This window comes from Magnolia sinica, chromosome 3 (genome assembly GCF_029962835.1).
Source record: "Magnolia sinica isolate HGM2019 chromosome 3, MsV1, whole genome shotgun sequence".
In the NCBI taxonomy this organism is placed as follows: Eukaryota; Viridiplantae; Streptophyta; class Magnoliopsida; order Magnoliales; family Magnoliaceae; genus Magnolia; species Magnolia sinica.
The window spans coordinates 7,775,001-7,795,396 of NC_080575.1; the positions used below are offsets into that span (position 1 = coordinate 7,775,001).

General features: G+C 39.4%; 2 protein-coding genes and 1 long non-coding RNA gene across 3 annotated transcripts; all 3 read right to left on the bottom strand.

The window, feature by feature from the left end:
• Positions 1–8,296: 8,296 nt before the first annotated feature.
• Positions 8,297–10,783, bottom strand: LOC131238792 (uncharacterized). The gene is made up of 9 exons (XM_058236391.1): positions 10,732–10,783; positions 10,610–10,666; positions 10,376–10,446; positions 10,143–10,212; positions 9,499–10,049; positions 9,283–9,387; positions 9,118–9,189; positions 8,771–9,034; positions 8,297–8,677 (listed from the first exon to the last, which is right to left on the bottom strand). Exons 1-8 carry the CDS (start codon positions 10,781–10,783, stop codon positions 8,924–8,926), a joined length of 1,089 nt encoding a protein of 362 aa, XP_058092374.1. The 3' UTR covers positions 8,297–8,677; positions 8,771–8,923.
• Positions 10,784–10,969: 186 nt separating this feature from the next.
• On the bottom strand, positions 10,970–13,688 carry LOC131238793 (uncharacterized). The gene is made up of 4 exons (XM_058236393.1): positions 13,312–13,688; positions 12,277–13,167; positions 11,875–12,198; positions 10,970–11,738 (listed from the first exon to the last, which is right to left on the bottom strand). Exons 1-4 carry the CDS (start codon positions 13,686–13,688, stop codon positions 10,970–10,972), a joined length of 2,361 nt encoding a protein of 786 aa, XP_058092376.1.
• Positions 13,689–14,348: 660 nt separating this feature from the next.
• LOC131239431 (uncharacterized) lies at positions 14,349–18,859 on the bottom strand. Its single transcript, XR_009168233.1, has 3 exons — positions 18,824–18,859; positions 15,361–15,422; positions 14,349–15,064 (listed from the first exon to the last, which is right to left on the bottom strand). It is a non-coding gene; the product is annotated as an uncharacterized LOC131239431 (long non-coding RNA).
• Between the last annotated feature and the right edge of the window lie 1,537 nt (positions 18,860–20,396).

Below are 20,396 nucleotides of genomic sequence, written 5' to 3' on the forward strand. Positions count from 1 at the left end.
TGTCACTCCTCTTTCTTGTTTATATGAAGAAGGGTGTAAAACCGAAAGTGGAAGGGGGTTGATCGAGCTGAATCAGCCACAGCTGAGGTGGATGCCTGAGATCACCCACTCACCCAAACGTTGAGAATCTCGACCGTATACATCGGTATGTCGTTGGGGAGTGTGGTCGTGGCCCCCTGGTACACCTGTATGTCGTCCTTAGAGCGCCTCCCTCCATCCTGTTCGTCTCTTCTACCGCTGCCCCCCGCGCTCCCACGTACGATGTACGAGACGCCAGGTAGATAATAGAAGAATAAAAAGAAAAAAGAATAAAAAGAAAAAGAAAAAATGACAATACGAAAAAATTAGAAAGTTTTCAAAAAAGAAAAAAAAATGCAAAAGAGAAGAGAAACAAGCATTTGTCTAGCCCCCGGCTGCAGAATGTCAGCCGCCCAGGATAAAAACGTGCTTTTTCGCATAACACTTTCCCAAGGCGACGTAATGATGCCACTAGAAAGTAGAGGCGAGCTTTTGCTCTTGCTTTTTCTTTTGTTTAATCTTCTTTCGCTAATTTTCTTTTCTAACCTACTTTCACGTGCCTTGGACACCTGGCGATTCTGATCTGTGATGAACGGAGTAGATTTCTCCTATTGGTGATGAGGTATCTAACCCATCCATTACAACAATTGTGTAAAGGACAGACAAAAAAGTTGCGTTTGTTAATGGCTCGATGAACAGTACACGGTTTGGACACTACGCTACACTTGATAGTGAAAAGAAAGTTTTCAGTGGTTTGCGTCCAACCCCATAAACCAAAGGCTCAGATGGTCACTGAAGCGTGAGTTCCGGAAAATAGGAGGTTCATCGTAGTACACAGATGATATGAACGGTTCAAATCATAAGACAACTCATCACGTGGCCCATAGTGGACGGCGATTAACGCTGTACCCATGGATGGCGTGGAGAATACGTCCACCATGGTAGGCCCTTGCATGGCACCGTCCAGCAATGGACGGTGCACATGTGGTTATTTTATCCTGGTTTCCACGTGGGGCCCGCCACGTGCCTAGCCTATATATATATATATATATTACATAAACGTGGGTTTTCAATGGGGAAGATGATCCGATCTTTAATGGCGGATCATCATCTAATGTGCATGGTCATGATTCGGTCCGTCTGGTCGGTCCAGATGGGACCCCAGATCAGTTTGGGGCCCACTTCTAGAGTCCCGAACGCTCTTCTCCATACATGTAGCCACGTGTCCCACGAACGGCTGGAGGTGAGCCACTACCTCCTTCTCGAAATGGAAATGCAGCTTTTGGCTTTTTCTTATACAGGCCTTGTTGGGCCATTCTTGGAAAAGAGGGTGGGTGGCTCCCTCAGGCGATGGGTGGCTGGGATTTCTTGCTCATGCCGATCACGGGCCACCCACGTGTTCCCTAGTTGGCCCCACTAGGCGGATATCCGCCACGTGTAACTGTTTGGACGGTTGCACACTATCTTTCTCGTCCGTTTACAAAGTCCCAAGAGGCAATATGGTTTTGCTAAGTTGGGCCCCGTGGAGAAAGTGAACGGTTCAGATGGGTCGGAAAGATCCCACGTTCAATTTTAAAAATGGCGGGAGAAAACGCCATTTTCCGATTTTTGGAGAGGAGCACGGTCAAAGGCCATTTGACCGACCTTATTACCGCAGTGCACGTCGTGCACATATGCTAGCTCTTAGTGTATACGCACCATGTAGGGGCCTGCTGTGATGTTAGTACCATGATCCACTCTATCCATTCGCGTTGGGGACCCTTCACAGGGATCCCAGCCCATTTTGAGCTGATGGTGAGGCCCAGGTGGGCCGTTACACCCTTCTAAGGGTCATTATTTGCACGTATGACGTGACCTGTTGATCCAATGGATTTGATACTTATTTTCAACGGTTAATATAAGTACTGTTCATGATGAATGTTCAATTTGTCACTAACAAACCCTCAGACGTTGGTGATAAGTGCGTTATAGCAGTATCCATTTACTCCGATGCTTTAACTTAGGGTATTTAGATAACCTTACCCTTATGAATGTTGTAGGGTGCACTTTGGTTCCGAAGGTTTGGATGGATGGGCTTAATTTCGACCGGAATCCCCATCCTGCATGTGTCATGTCCAAGTTAGTTGATTAATCCAACTTAATTTAAGTTGATGTGGATTTAAAAGGATATCTACGGAAGGTACGACCTGGCTCGGGCCTGGAAAAATCAAATTTTCCACTACCAAAAAACAGGGCAACGCCGACGGCTAAAAGCCGTCGGCAATGACCTTCCCCGACGGCTTTTAGCCGTCGCATGGTCCGTCGATAAAGGGTGCGTCGGCAATGCTCGCCGACGGTTAAAAACCGTCGGCGTTGTCGGCGGCTATAATCCGTCGGCGTTTTCGGCGGCTAATATCCGTCGGCGTTGTCGGCGGCTATCATCCGTCGGAGTTGTCGGCGGCTAACATCCGTCGGTGTTATCGGCGGCTATAATCCGTCGGTGTTGTCGGCAGCTAACAACCGTCGGCGTTGTCGGCGGCTAAAATCCGTCGGTGATTCTCATAAATTTAAAAAAGTTAAAATGTTTGGATGATATATATGATTTTGATTTCTTCTTTTGTGTAGACTTTTCCTACTCAAATGAGTTAGTTCATTGCTTTGGAGAAATTGGCATATCTAGTTATGGATGTGAATTAATCAGCACACACATCCAAAACTAAATATACCCATTTCTCCAAAGCTCTGAACAAACCAACCTATTGGAGAAGGCAAGTCTACACAATAATAGAAAAGGAAGAAATCAAAATCAAATATATCATCCAAATTCCAAATATTTGGATTGGATATATGCTTTAAAATAAAGAAACCACATCATTTAAGTCTTTGTTTTTTTTGCTACCAGACCTGTGGGGGTTTTCTTGAAGTCTTTGGCTTTAAATCTAGAAATGCAGTCCACATTCAACTGATGGGCCCTAACATGGATGCCACAAAAAACTCACATACGCTTTAATTCTGATACAGAGTACAAGTGGGGGGCCCATAATTTTAGGGACGTGCAGTTGATCTGATGGACCCACCATGCATTCTGCAAGAACCTTCCAGGCACTTCAACTCTAATGATCTATGCAAGTGGGACAGATGGTTAAGTGATCTGGAGCATTGATATGATGACCACATGGACATCACAAAAACCTCAGGGACAATTAGGCTGTGATGTGTCACAATACATGCATTTTCATTTCTTAAATATTTCTACTAAACTTCGACAACCTCATGGACACTTTGATTCTGATAACCCACATATCTGTTTCTTTTCATATTTCTCATATTTCTATATTTCCACAAAATGTCTTCAGAATAATGCGTATATATTATAAAGCGTCAAAAGCTTATGGACACTTCATCCATTGAGATTTTTTATACCTGTGTCAATATGCATACCTTCTATTTTATCATTGCACTCATCGTGCAAATGACATGTATGTTGTATCCATGTGGGATGTACCATGTTCTAAATTTGAGGGCAATTTCCTCGCTGGGAGTACTAAATGAAATATTCACAATTCAATTTACACGTGCATCGAAATGCAGGGTAAGCTAATAAATATGAGTATTGAAAGCTCGAGTAGGAATTAGTATCAACAAAAATTACCGTAATGTCCATTTGTGCTGACTGCTTCTGGAATTCTTGCATCACTTTGGCCTGCTTTGCTGGTGCCATTCGCTGAAAACACCAATGTATTTGGAAGGTCATAAGAGAATGTACAAGAAACATTCTACTACCCTAGGGGCCTGTTTGTCCGGCTGGATTACACGGGCTTAGGTGGGATGGAATTGCATCTGGTCATGTGCCAATTCCACTCTATGTTTGGGAAGAGTGGAATAGCTAGGAAGTAGGTTAGATGGAATCGTATTGGGTCCCGTGCCAATTTCACTCAATGTTAGCAAGTTGTGTAGGTCCCATCATGATGTGTGGGCTATCCACACCATCCACCCATTTTTCGAGATCATTTTAGAGCATGGACCAAAAAATCAGGTAGATTTAAAGCTCAAGTGGACCCCACTATAGAAAGCAACGGCTATTGAATACTTACCATTGAAAACTTCTTTGGGGCCACATAAGTTTTGGATCTGCCTCATTTTTAAGCCCATGCCATATAATGAGGTTACAAAATAAATGAACAGTTTAGATATAACGCATGTGTGTTCTTCTCAATAGTTTCAAATGATGGTGGGTATATCCTTTCAATGTACCACCCTATTACAAACAAAGCAGGCAATTAAGCTTATCCAAAACTTGTGGCCCACAAGAATGTTTCAACGGTAGGAATTCGATCCCCACTGTTTCTGGGGTGTGGTCCGCTTGAGCTTTGGATCTGCCTCATTTTTCGATGCATGCCGTAAAATGAGCTGGCAAAACGAATAATGGCATGGATAAAACACAGACATCAGTGGGTCCCACAGAGTCAGGTTGGGTCACTCAGCAATCCCGTCCCTACGAGAGGTGGGACCTGCTTCAATCGGACCTCCCAACCCACGCAGGAGAAGATTGTGGGACCTGGTTCAAGAGAACCTACACACAATCAGCTTCCGTACACGATCCAAAGCTGGTGTTATTTAATATAATCACTGGCAGAATGCACTCCCAGCCGTTGTGCATTTACAAGTAATAAATCCAAACCGTTCAGTTGGTGGGACCCAGTATATGCAATTTTGTTCAAATCCTGAGCCCTGGTTGGTTGAAGCTGTTTGTACACAGTTTTTCATTTCAACCATCATTACAGCATCCGTGGGGTCCATGACCACTATCAGAAAATTATCTAAAATGCTCCTCAGTCCCTTGAAAAGACAACTTAGAATATTTAAAGAACATGATAAGACATTTTAAAGGAAGTTGAGGTTTGCTCCTGTTGTTTAGATTTCACCTGTAAAAACCCTACAACGGCTTTAGATTTTCCTGCATCTTTTCCTCCTTTAAGATGTGAGTAGACAAGCCATGATCTTTGCTGCACTAAACCAAAATATAAGCACTTATCTAATCAATGCTAAAGATCTACATTTTTCAGTAACTGAGTTACTATACATATAAAAAAATAGTCTAGAGATGGCCAATATGAAAAAAAAAACAAAACAAAACAAAACAAAAGATATTAAGAATTTTGAAATTGATTCCATGCGTGCTCACATTTATGCTCCAGATAACCAAACTGCATCAAAATGTGATTAACCATTGCCTTGATAACCAAGTTGCATCAAAATGTGATCAACCAAAAAAGGAAGCTAATAATTAGAAAAGCTTGATTTTTTTAACTCAAAGTATCAAGATTCAAGAATCACATTTCATTGGTCATGGCTTTTAAAGGTATTGAATACAGTTTTTTTTTTTTTTTTTCTTTTGAGGAGGGATTTCATACATTTTCTTTTCTCATGAAAGGGATGACAATTCACAAAATGCAATATAAATGTCTTATCTGAATAGGCAAGGATTACTGCTCAAAGCCGACACTGATTTTGCCATTCCTTCATCCTATAGCCACTTATACATTAAATACCTATGTAACTCAATTGTCTTCGGTAAAATCAAATCACTGTCTTAAAAGAAATACATATTTACATGAGTGATGACTCTTGTTTCAAACATGACTGCTTATCTTGGTTTCTACTTTTTAAGCTGAAGTGATTAAGTAATCTTAAACCAAACTCCCGAGAGACTACCTCGAGCAAGAGTAAGGATTCGTCGACAGTGATGTTTAAATGCCATACGTACAGTTCATAACCTCAATTCCATTGAGATGAAATGAGAACACAAATATTACCCTAATTCAAAACTTCTGCAGCCTCATGAATATTTCATCAGCAGACGTTCAATCCTCACATTTTTCAGCCCACTTGAATATTAGATTCTGCTCATTTTTTATCCCATGTCCTAAAATGAGCTAACAAAACAGATGGGCGCATCTCCAACTAGAACAAATCATCCAAGTCTTATTATTGACGAATGTTAAATGCGTCCTATCCACACTGTCCATCCATTGTTTAGCATCATTTTAGGATATAAAAACAAAAATCAGCTAGATACAAGGATCAAGCAGACTACACAATGGGGACTAAACTCTCGCCGTTGAAAACTCTCAAGCAAATTACACTGGTCTTGTTTGAAGGAAAACATTATGCTAAAAGGTGTGGGTACGTGTGGCTCAAAGACGACCTCTTACGCCCCTAGGTGTAAAAACGGTTCAAATGAGATCAAAGTTACATGACCCCACAATGATGTATTTATTATATCCACACTGTTCATCATTTGGAGATATCATTTTAGATGATGATCCCAAAATAAATGCTATGGTGGGCCTTATGAATGTTTTTACGGTGAGAATCATTGTCCCACTGCTATTTTCGGTGTGGTCCACCTGATAATTGGATAATATATTAAAACATTCATAGGACCCACCTTAGCATTTATTTTCCATTCAATACATTCATAATGTCACACAGACCTAGGAAGAAGAGGAAAAATAAATATCATATTGATCCAAAACTTCTGTGACACCCAAAAGGGATTCAATGCCAGATGTTCAATCATCCACTTCTTTTTGCAGTGTGGTCAACTTGATTTTTGGATCTGTCTTATTTTTAGACTCAAGAGTTATGATGAGCTCTCCAAATGGACTGACAGTTTTGATATAATACAGAGCTCGTGATGCGACCAACAGAACATGGTAATGTCAACACACCAGCCAGGTCGGTGGTGTGTGGTACACCAGCCAATCAGCTTCCATAATCAGGACTTCTAGTCAAGCAAAATTTGTACAAACATGAAAATGGTATTTGTGCACACATGTGTACACGCAGAGAAGAATGAAATGAGTAAATGCATACACATATATACATATCTACATAAACTCATGTATGTATACAATATTTCTAAGAATGATGAAATTAAGTGTTGGCAAAAAAAACTTACTAGATGACACGTTACACCCTTGTTGCCTTAGGAGCCGAAACCAAAGAGCAGTGGCATGAAGATCATCGCTAACATCATTGCCGTTAATATGGGCATCATACATCTTATGTAATGCATCTTTAATCTCTGCTTCAAAGTGATAGGCAACCCCAAGACGTTGAATTTCATTGATTAAATTCAATTCTTGCAAACAATCATTGACATCAGAGAGCATGCTCTTCACTTGTTCCTTCAGTTCTTCAGCCCGTTGTTTGGTTAGTACATCAATCTCCTGTATCAGCAAAGTAACTGGTCAGATTTGACTGCAATATTAAGGAATCAACTACAACAACTAAACTAAGCGAAGTCATAATATTTAATATGAAAACAAAAAAGGAGACTTCTTTCCCGTTTGCCTTTGGCGTAGGAAATGGAAACAGGATCCACAAAAAAGCTTGTAAGTTAAGCTTGACCTCCAAGACTCACTTCAGGGCCCACGTATTCTGTAAGTGACCTTCAAAACATTTATCATGTGCTCCCCTCAGGTTCACCTGGCTGCCAAATTCAAAACTGAGGTTGGCCAGAGGAAACAGACAATAAAGAGCACAAATTCTGATTATAAAGGTGATATTTAGAGTTAAGTTTACCTTCATTGTCATGTTGAAACCGTTCCTTGAATACAGGGACGTCCCTTATTGATCTAAAACATTTAAAGAGAATTACAATTAAAAGAAAGAAAGAAAGAAGAAAAGAAAAAAGGCAAGCAGGTAATTAGACACTCAAATGCAACCAAAAAGAAAAATATAAACTTATCTGGTTAACTCCCCCTGAAGTGACACCTACACCAACCTGCAACAACGGAAACTAGATCAGTCCCTAATGTGTACTTAGCAATCGAGGCATCAAAAAAATGTAATAGTACCTTTGGGGTGAGAACCAGCCAGTGCAACTTCACCAGATGATCCTGCAACACTCAAAACCAGATCCTGCAAATAAGAGTACCTCTAGCATCAGCATCTTGCTATTTAAATGATTTTAAGATAGCCAGAGTAAAACCATTTACCCTTGAAGTAACTACAGCAGATGATACTCTGTTTGAAGTGTAATTTCTGTACACCTGTTGGTGGCGCATTCTCTGCAACAGCTGCCATGGATGATGAAAATTCCCTACACCTCTCTCTCTCTCTCTCTCTCTCTCTCTCTCAAGTGCAAATTACACTTAAAGAAGTGAAAATTATTACAAATCTTTCAATTCCTCAAATGGAGGCTGAAAATTGAAATGCCAACCAAATATATCAATGTATAAATGTGGGTGTTAAATCCATTCCATTCAATATATGTGGGTGTAATCTGAAGTGAGTGTTAAATTCATTCGATTCCATAATATGCATGCATCTGTCTATGTTACTGTATAGTTTAAAAATAAAAGTTAATTGTGTTAGTTATTGTAATGTCTAATATTCATAAACATCATGGATAGATGGTTAGAAATAGCTTGGGCCATACGACAAATCCTCCTACACCGACCTCTCCAAGCGTATCATGATAACCATCTTCCTTCCATAGCTCTGATTGCGGAGCTATAATCTCCATCAGGACAACACTAAAATTTCCATCGCCCATTTCTGCTCCATGGACACAGGTTTTTGGATCCACTGCATGCACCTCACCACGAGCAATTACCCGTTTCTTCCAATCACAGAGATCGCATCTCTTGCCAAGATTTACCAAATCAGGCTACATGTACACATATAACATGTCGTTAGTATTTTTAAATGGAAGTGCATATAATCATAAGCTTAAATTAGCATTAGAGAAACGCATACATACCGACGATGCATGACTAGATTTAAATGGAGGAATTGTCGGTGGAGCCACATCCCCTTGTTCCCCTTGCTTATCTACAAAGCATTGAAACTTCTGGTGGAGATCTCCTAGGCTTTTCTGCATTTCATCTAATTTATCTACCAAATTATCTCGTTCTCACGACACCACACCGAGCTTATGTACAATAGGCATTGTCTTCTTCAATGTAATCTTGCCTACATTTCCACCTATCCCCCGCATGCGCCCTCTACTATCACTCCCAATTGACTGTAAACAGAATTGCAATTAGATTTATCAGAGAATGCATAAGTCTAAATAAACTCAAGTATTTGAAGGACATGCATATATACCTGTGTAAGGGCATCATCTACACTGGTCATCCGAGATGCGGGATTACTACTTTGAATCGATTTTATTTTTTCCTATGATAACATCCAAAAGAAAAATTATAGTGCGGGAAAGAAGCATTTAAAATTCACATGGATAATGAAAGGATGTACAAGGGTTGCACTTACAAAGGTTTCTGGAAACTGCACTTTGTTATCCTTTGTTGTATGGGCTCGGATGTACACCTCAGCCCTACCAACCTCGGCATCAGTAGTAAGATTCCTCTCAATTGCCTTTTCCCCATAACATCCATGCCAAAACACATAAATAATGGAATTAAACAACTAATAAATTGAAATAATCATCATAAATAAAGTAGAACTTTGTTAGTTTAGGACATGTACCATCTCATGACGTGTGGCAGCCATGCTACGCCGACCAAGTGTAGAAGGGCCAACTTGTTTGGCCCGATTGGATGCATTTCTTACACTTGATTCCTTGAATTTATCAGTATTGCAATAATCCACGAAGATCATCCAATCCTCAATAGGGACACCAATAGGGGCAGGATAAGATTTCACAACTGCAGGATCCTTGTCCTTAATATACTTTGCATGCAAAGTGTTCTTGAAATTTCTCCAAGCAGCCTTACAGCGATCACGAATGTATGGTGACCACGCTTCTTGGTTATCCTGAAATTCATAACTACATGCCAGGATATCACTGACCCTCTGAATGTATTGTGGAGGCACCAACCGAAAGTCTGTGTAGGTGATCGGAATGTGTGCACGGGTGAGAACACCAATGCTTGAATTGAATGCGATCTGATTTGCATCCCCTGCATTCGGTTGCCCAAATTCATTAATCCCAATGACCCTTTTCACTGAAGTCCTCTCATGTAATTCTGAACCTCGGGTAGGACCTCTCTTCTTAGACGATGAAGATGAAGACCTGCCTGCATAAAAAGAAAAATAGCTACACATGTTTCATCATTGCCAATATAAAAGATATTTTAAATCTAGACAATTAAGGAAAGCTATCTTATTACCTCTAGCATCTTCAGGGTCTGCAACTGCAGGGGCTGCATCCCCTAGCGGCTCTGCGCCGAATGACTCTGCCTCTGAGTGAAAGATCATTTTAAAAGAAATGTTAAATCTAAACAGCTAACGAGAGCTATGTTATTACCCCTGGCATAAAAAGAAAAATAGCTACACATGTTTCATCATCACCAATATAAAAGATATTTTAAATCTAGACAATTAAGGAAAGCTATCTTATTACCTCTAGCATCTTCAGGGTCTGCATCTGCAGGGCTGCATCCCCTAGTGGCTCTGCGCCGAATGACTCTGCCTCTGAGTGAAAGATCATTTTAAAAGAATTGTTAAATCTAAACAGCTAACGAGAGCTATGTTATTACCCCTGGCATAAAAAGAAAAATAGCTACACACATGTTTCATCATCACCAATATAGAAGAAATTTTAAATCTAAACAATTACGAAAGGCTATCTTATTACCTCTAGCATCTTCAGGGGCTGCATCCCCTAGCGACTCTGCGCCCAATGACAGTGCCTCTAAGTGAAAGATCATTTTAAAAGAAATGTTAAATCTAAACGGATAACAAGAGCTATGTTATTACCCCTGGCATCTTTATAGGATGCATCCCCGAGCGGCTCTGCCTCTAGATCCATCTTTAAGATCTAATTTGTAACGTAATTACTATAAAATTTTCTATCCAAATAGCAAAGTACCAAGTATAATAAAGAGACAAGTAAATTAATTCATAAATTTTTTCTATCACATTAATATGATAATGGAAAAATCAAAAAGGGCATAAATCAAAATCGTTTCGTTACATGCATAATATAACCAACAAATCAGGATTTTTTCCCTGCTCTCTTTCTTTTCTTTTTCTTTTCAACAACCACACAAATATCTTCACTGTCATTGAATAACAACTCGCCACCCATGTCTACTTCGATGAGATCAGGTCCTACTTCAGCCTCAGTTACAACCCGTGTTTCTGATAAAATGCTTGTCTCATCTTCAACGAAAATCTTTCTTGGAACCTCCAAGACCACATGCCAATTAGGATGTTTTGGATCTCTAGAATAAAAAACTTGCACGGCATGCTCCGCAAGAATAAATGGCTCATCACCCACTTGGTCTGAACTGAGAAGATTAGACAAATTCACCAGTCTCAAATTCCCTACCGCATCGAAAGAAACACCTTGGTGCGTCACCTTCACCCAATCGCACTTTAGTAGAACTGGCTTGTACCCTTCTCGGTACTCTAGTTGGATGATTTTGCGGAGGACTCCGTAATAAGGTACAGATTCATCCACTGGATTCTTATCCTTAGCACTAGATCGGAAGGTGGTCATACTCTCTGTGCTAACACCGCTATTCTGGTTCATTTTATTCTCTTCGTATTCCTTGGTGACGAAGAGGAAACCATTGATACAATATTTATTGTACTGCATCGCAAAAGCCTTTGGTCCCCTAACTATATCTCTGAAGACTTCATTACTTGATTCACTCAAGTCTAGCTGTTTCTTCAACCAAGGTATGAACTCATCATCACTCGCCACCTTAGTCCTAGTCCCAACAACTATATTGCGTTGCTTTAAGAAATTTGCATATCTCCTGCAAGTTAAGAAGGTTGTTACAAAATTGACAATTTTTTTCATAAATGTTGTTACAATGTTGTTGAATCAAATTTGAAATTTAAAAAAAAAAAAAAGAAAAAAAGACATACATACAAGCTAAGTCCAATTCGTACCCTTGCCATGTCTCATAGTTAGGATGACTCTTCAGTACCCAGGTGCGAGCCTGTTCGTACTCAATACCTTCTAAAACGACACTTTGACCAGGGCCAACTGGGCCAACCACGTCAACATCGAAGTCGTCAACAATATCTTGTAACTTCGGCATGAATGAAATTGATCCGTCTAACCGCTTTTCCAATTTCTCCAAGAGGCTCGTGTTATTTTTCCCTCTATACTGGTTGCAGTATATAAGTGTCTCCTCTTGAATGTATCGTTCTGCTATACAACCTTCAGGTCGTGTCATATTGCGGACGTACGCCTTAAACGTCTTCATGAACCTAAAAGAGTTAATAACACATTAGAAAATGTAATTGCAGATGTTGGATCAGTTTATTCATATTAAAATCATATTATACCTTTCGAATGGATACATCCATCGATAGTAAACAGGACCACATACGCGAGCCTCGTAAGCCAAGTGGATAGGCAGATGCATCATCACAACAAAAATTGAAGGAGGACATGTAATCTCGAGCTCACATAAAGTCCTAGCCATGCCCTTCTCGAGAGCCATTAACATTTCAATATCTATGATTCGCGAGCATAGGGCATTGAAAAATGTACTGAAGCTTCTAATTATAGTGCGCATAGGCTTATTATCCTTGAATGCATGTTGGATCAAAATTGGAAGCAGATGTTGCATCAATACGTGGTAATCATGAGACTTCATTCCCTTTAAATCAACCCTATCTTCCTTTACGATGTTCTTCCAATTCCCACTAAAACCAACCGGAACACGAAGCTCACGTAAAGTCTGGATGAAATGTTTTTTTTCTTCTTTTCGAAGGAAGAAAGGACCTCGTTTTTGAATCACTTTGCCATCAGTATTTTCTAACCATAAACGCTTCTTAATTCCTAGCCGCTTCAAGTCTCTGCGTGCGTTAGCGTCATCCTTGGTTTTGCCCGTTGTGTTCAACATTAGTGCAATAAGGATTTCACATACATTCTTCTCAATGTGCATAACATCAAGGTTATGGCGTACGGGAATATCCTTCCAGTACTCCAGATCGTATAATATGGATCGCTTTAAGAAGCATGTTGATTCTGCATCATCATTTTGTTCCCGTCCTCCTGTACCACTTTGTTTCCTCTTTCCGATCTTGCCCCACTGCACATTTAGTTTCGAAACGATGCTTTCCACCTCAACCCCAGTCAGACGAATCGGTTGTGGTCGCAACTCCCCCTTCTTATTGAAGGTTCCTGCACTTGTATCTTTTCTGGCTTTATCGTTTAGAGGCAACCACCGTCTGTGACCCATATAAACGTGTTTCTTTCCATGGTGTAATCGTAAGGAATCTGTGTGGGGACCACATGCAGGACAACCATACTTACCCTTAGTCCTACAACCAGAAACATTACCATATGCAGGAAAGTCATGAATTGTCCACAACAAGATGGCACGCATGTTGAACATGTTTCCATGGTATGCGTCAAATGTCATGATCCCTTTCCGCCACAAGTCTTGTAACTCATCAATCAATGGCTCCAAATAAACATCGATATCCTTCCCGGGCTGTCGTGGTCCCTCAATAAGCAAAGTGAGCATAGTAAACTGCGGTTTCATACATAACTTTGGTGGAAGGTTATACGTCACACACATAACAGGCCAGGAACTGTACGACGTGCTGAGAGTGCCAAAGGGGTTAAACCCATCTGTAGCTAGACCCAATCGAACATTGCGAGACTCTGCTGAAAAATCCTTATACTTGTTGTCAAGAAACTTCCATGTACTGGAGTCCACTGGATGCCCCATCTTTCCACTCTGCATTTTTCCGGTTGAGTGCCAGGTCATCTCCTTTGCCACCCATGGCACACTGTACATTCTTTGTAGCCTTGGTGTTAATGGAAAATACCTTAGCACCTTAGCAGGTACTTTAGCTCGTTTCAACTTGGAATTAACATGGGTCTTATACCTAGAAGTACCACAGTTTGGACAACTAATCTTCGTCTCATGCTCTCTCCAGTATAACATGCAGTCATTTGGACATGCATGAATCTTCTGGTAATCAAGACCCAACTTTGTAATGATCTTCTTCGCTTGGTAGGTATTAGTTGGGGTCTTATTATCGGATGGCAAGACATTCTGGAGTAGTTGAAGAAGAGCCGTAAAGCTTTGTTCACTCCATCCATGGTTCACCTTTAATTTAAAAAGTTGTACAATGAAAGTTAGCACAGTGAAATTGTGACAACCAGGATAGAGCTCAGTCATCGCATCTCGTACATTTGCTTCAAACTCATTGGTTGAAGCATCTCCGACAATGTCTTCAGCTTCGAGGGCTACATTGGGTTCATCTTGAATAACTTGGTCAAGGTTATTACAACCGAGGTCTTCAACAACCGCATTGACAATGTTATTTATGTCTGCCACACTATGATATTGGTGAGAAGTGCGTTCGGTACACTTGGGTGATTCAGGCTCACCGTGCATGTTCCACACCCTATATGTTGGATTAAATCCATATTTAATCAGATCTATCACCACATCATCGATTGTGCAAGGTAAACGTAAACATCTACATCTGGTACATGGACAATGAATTGTTTCTCTACCAGGAAGATGTTCTTTTACGAACTTCACAAAGCTCATCATACCATCTATAAATTGTGGGTCCGGGTAATGTAGAGTAATCCACTCCCTAGAGTCCATTGGATATCACCTGTAGGTAGGCACACATTTATACACCTAATTCATCATCCAACTAACTATTGACAACATTTATAAAAATAAAAGATATTCAACCAACCTTATGTAACAACTTGCAACTTAACCTACTGGGAACCGTCATGCACCGTAATATCTTACGGCAGAGCGGGTTCTGAGGAGTTACAAGTTGAATTAATACAAAAGAATATAAATGAAGAAATATAAATATAAATTAAGCAAGACAGTAGGTAAGCACACATTTATACACCTAATTCATCATCCAACTAACTATTGACAACATTTATAAAAATAAAAGATATCCAACCAACTTTATGTAACAACTTACAACTTAACCTACTGGGAACCGTCATGCACCGTAATATCTTACAGCAGAGCGGGTTCTGAGGAGTTATAAGTTGAATTAATACAAATTATACCTGATGAAGCAAGTTCTTATCTGCAGCAAGAGAAGTGAACGTCTAACAAATAAGATTATATTCCTGAAACAAAACAAGCACCATCTTTCAATTCAAGCTATATCAAAACATCACAGATATATGGTTGATTTGATTAAAATGGCATTTAGCATTCTATGGAAGCATTTAATGCACCACAGAATCCATTACGTTGTCAAAATGCATCATTAATCTTTGAAATAAGTTGACCACTACACTAAAAAGAAAAGAATTAGGGATGATTTCTTTTTTTTAAAGAAGTTAGCACCAAGAAAACATATTTATCTCAAAAACACCATACACAATCTAACATATTTGTACTTCATGTGTAAGAGCTTCACCTAAATGACCCAAGTCGTGCTATTGTGTATGTAGCTTGCCTAAGCAATCCAGCCGACAACCCCTGTAAAAAATAAAAAATAAAAAAGAAATAAGAAATAAGAAAACCACTACATCTTAGACACCTTAAAACAAAAGGCCTCAAACAAAAATAGGATGTAATACTCTTGGAGGAAGGGTTCTCTCCCTTAGCATGAATTTCTTGAATGAACTTGTTTTTCGGTAATATAAATGTACATGTCATGATTGAAATAAGATTTGATGCCAAAAAGTCCCTCTATGATTTAAGAACCATGCATTTAAATGAGGTCCATTGATATTTTTCCCTTTTACCATCCTACCCAGTGAGAAAGTTTGGATGAATCCCTCTAGCAAAGCATTTCCCTTTTAGTTTCAACCAATGCACATGGACTTTAATGAAGGAAAATAGAAAGGGCAAACTAGCCTTTTATAAGATCACATGTTGTTGGTACAATGATTTGAAAACCTCTACCGTGGAAAAGACCCCAAGGGACCCAAGTCAGCCTTCCAAAAGGAAGTAAAATTTTAAATACCAACTGGGGAAAACTGGTTTATCCAAACCTGTTTGGGTAGAGAGAATTCAAAATATGGATGTTGAAAACCCCTATGAAATCTTCAAGAAATAGAAAATTGCAAAATCTATCAATAATTTCATTGTTTGGTTGTTTTCTATGAAAGTGTCAAAAGGTCAACTCAAATTATATAACAAGTGAAAATTTACATTTAACAGTTTCCAATACTAATTCCATTGTTTGGTTGTTTTGTATGGAAATGTTAAAAGATCAACTCAAATTGTCCACTTAACAAATCATCCAAGTCTTATTATTGACGAATGTTAAATGGAAATAATCAAATACATGTGTACCATATACCAGAAAAAAGGAGAGCTGTCTGTGTTAACATGTGAACAGATATTAGGAAAACCTTGTTACAATTTCCAAGTATCAAACAAAACCATGATGTCGAAGAATAATTATAACCCCTAAAGGTTTTTGTGTACCATATTTGCATTTTCCTTTCTTGATTTACCTTTTTTCCTTTTTGTAACTCAATATGGGTTCTTATTTGAACCCAAAGAAAAAAAAGCGGCTTGGTCGTCCAAGTTGCCCTCTCTTTAACACTGGAAAATTATATTTCTAGAAGTTTTGTTAGCAGAATTTTTTTTTGCCAAGAAAAGAGTCAAACTCTACTAATATGTTGAAGAGAAAGGATAATTCGTTAAACACATCAGGAGAATGATTGAGAACCATCAACTGATTGTAGAAGGTGATTCAAGGAGTGCAATTTCCTTGGCATGAAAGAAAAAAGAAGAACAGCCAAAGCAGATTAGAGAATTGTTAGCTTAGGTAAGCACCAAATTTAACCTCATTCCCTGGGAGGCTAATGATCAGGCAAATAGGGTAGCAAAATAAGGTGCATCTCAACTATGTTCATCTAGGCATTCTTCTCCATTTACTTGATTGAGAACCATCAACTGATTGTAGAAGGTGATTCAAGGAGTGCAATTTCCTTGGCATGAAAGAAAAAAGAAGAACAGCCAAAGCAGATTAGAGAATTGTTAGCTTAGGTAAGCACCAAATTTAACCTCATTCCCTGGGAGGCTAATGATCAGGCAAATAGGGTAGCAAAATAAGGTGCATCTCAACTATGTTCATCTAGGCATTCTTCTCCATTTACTTGATGGATGTTGTATGATATTTTTCTTCTTTTTCTTTAAATAAAATTCATGCTAACCATAGAAAAGAATGGATCATGCATGTGTATAGATGTGTGTATGTGTGTATGCATGGATGAATGGATCATGCATGTGTATACATATGTATGTGTCATTGTATGCATGCATGCATGCATGAATGATTGTATGGATGGATGGATTGATCATGAATGTGTGTTTGTATCTATGCATGTGCATGCATTGTTGGATGTATGGATGGATCCGCCAATTTTCCCATGTTTCCCCAATGTTTCCTCGAATCAAAGACGCATGCTTTTACTCCCCCCATTAAAGGGAAATTTATCATTTGATCCCTAAATATACAAATTTACTTATTTTTTGCTATTATTCGACTCTTAAATATGCAAATGTGTATGTTAGCATCTCCTAAACTATCATTGAAAAATTCCACCATTTTTTCCATGTTTCCTTGATGTTTCCCTAAGTCAATATGACATTTGAAAATCTACATTTAATGGTTTCTTTTTTTCTTTTTTCGCTTGTGTGTGGAAATGATTTTACTCATTTTTTTTATATAGAAAATCTAGGAAACAAAATTGATTACCCCCTTTTTTTGGTTTCCCAAACAGGGAAACTACATATCAAGGGAAATCATTTTCTTTTCCATGGTTGTCCACCTTCCTACACAAATGCCATGCTCTGGCTAATGGCTATGTTGTTGCCTACTCAAAAAAATAAAAATAAAAATAAATTTACACATATTCTAAAAAAGATGAACAGTCAAGATTCAGAATCTTTTATATGCCTACCATGTGTGTGGTGATTAAAGGTTGAATAACTAATTCCGTATTCGGCGTTTAACATCTAATACATCCTCATACTGTAGCAATCTAATCCCAAAGGAAAAGACACATGGTTGAAACAACATTAAGATTACAACATTTCTGAAGTGGCAGGCTGAGTGTTGCAAAACTGTTTCAAGTTTTCAGATTGTAAGAGTGCTAAAATGTGGTCCCTAGTTCATTGATCCCAATAGTCGAAATCCGGGGCTGCACTATGGATGTCCCATTCAGCAAATCTCCCAGATTGGAGAAATCCCAACCCTTGTAGTAGTTGCCAACAAATAGGCAGTCAAGAAAGAATTACTACTATCCTTCACATTCAACCACAAAAAGGGCCAAATAACATAGTTCTAGGATCTCCCAATCTGTACGGATTTTTATCCCATGGGCCATCCATGGTGAGGCCTGCATATTTTCCTCATTCAACAAACCTCACAGCTATATTTAGCTAATGATAGCAAACTTGGCTGCATACTAGTGAATTACAGCATCGGCGCCGGAATCTATTCACAGAATGCAAATATACCAAATGCTGGACACAGCAATAAGTGATGACAGAACGTAACCAGCTCAATGAAATGTCACGATCTTAAGCTCCTATGCTTGCCTGCTATTGAATTGATTCTTTGTGCAAATTCTTTGAGGGATCCAATGCCAACAAAATACTGACTTCACTAGTTGCAACCACATCTACAGAGAGACCCAATTTCCCAAAGATGGAAAAGCCCATGTTCCATCAAATCAAAAGTAAAGTAAACAATGGTGCAAAAAGGTGAGGTCACAGAGTTTTGGTTATTCACATAGAAGCTCTGGCCTCTGGGTAAACAAGTTGAGAGAGATTCTGAAGGTTTTAGCAATTTAAATTGCTTTGTACATGGCACCAAAAGTCTAGCAACACTATCCAGGAGCACAAGTGAAGTCACTTACTCTTTCAGATCCAAATCAAGCAACTCAGCAACTGGTTCTGACCGTGCCACTAGTTCAGGGTTCACCAGTTTAGCAGAAGGCAAGATTCACCTGCAAACCAAAATAAAATAACACCAACACATCAGTCAGGTTTCTCAAGTCAGGTCATTGAGGATAAATATTCCTAGCCGCAGATTGGCATATGCATAACTATCCCACCCATGCCTACAACAGCACCTACATGTAGTTCCACGCTATTCATCATGCCGGCCCCATGATGAATGTTTAGTAGCTCATATTTTTGCCTGCTGATCATCAAGCAGCATGTGTACAAGACAGTGGACGGTTAAAAGGGGCCAACTAACAGCCTGTTTTCGATGTATATGTGCACCACCCAATTTCAAGTCGACCATCAGGTGGATCCCACAAGATATGATGCCCTCACCCAAATTCAAGGCTACTAAATTGATCATGTGGGCCACAGTTTATGAAACAAATGGAAAGTCACAGTTAAAAAAAAAAACTTGGCAAGTTTTTCTACGCTGTCTGCTACTTTCTAACATTCTGGCCCACATGACAGTTTTTTTTTTTTTGAATGGTGACGATTTTATTAGACAACAGCCAAAAGGCAACAAAAAACAAAAGCAACTGAAAAGAGAAAAGACTACACTAAGCTAGAAATACAGCCAACAAGCTCAAACACAAGCCCTCCATGTCAGGAAGCCCACTTCCTGATGAAATTAGAAACCTATCAAAGAAGTCCATGGGTGAAAAGCAAAAACCTACCGGGGAATCGCATCAGTCCGTGAATCTCCCAGCAACTCCCGCATGGATCCCAGTTTAGATCTTCAATCTTTGATCTAACGCTTCCATTGCTGAGATTCGGATCACATTTAGAAGATAGAAACGCAAGCAGCTCTAAGAGGGACCCGCTTGATGAAAATGGCAAAAAGAGACCTCTGAGAGGGACCCGCTCGATGAAAATGGCAAAAAGAGAGCTCTGAGAGGGACCCGCTCAATGAAAGCTCGATGAAAATGGCAAAAAGAGAGCTCTGAGAGGGACCCGCTCGATGAAATGGGAAAAAAGAGAGCTCTGAGAGGGACCCGCTCGATGAAAATGGCGAAAGAGCAGATGAGCGCTCGTTATTTCGGAATTCCTCTTCTAAATCGGATAAATAGTTCAAATCCGATATTCTGTGCGTCTACCACTGTTTATAACAAAACGCCTATTAATAGTCGTACATGCAAGAGGGACCATTTTCTGCATGCCTAAAATTATATTACATAACAAATTATAAATATTAATCACTTACAACCAAACGGATTATTTGAATGGTCTGGATAACTCTATATAATTACCATTATTTTTATAAAGGAATCACCACTATTTTAAATTCTGCTTAAAACTCACAGTTTTTACAGAAAGCAAAAAACGGTAAACATACCTTTGGAAAGGGGAGGGATCTATGGGCCCCACCATGATGGATATACTTCATCCACGCCGTCCATATATTTCACAACATCATTTTGGGCTACGCCACCAAAAATGAGAATTAAAAAAGTCTCACGGCGACCACAAAATGGGAAAACGGTA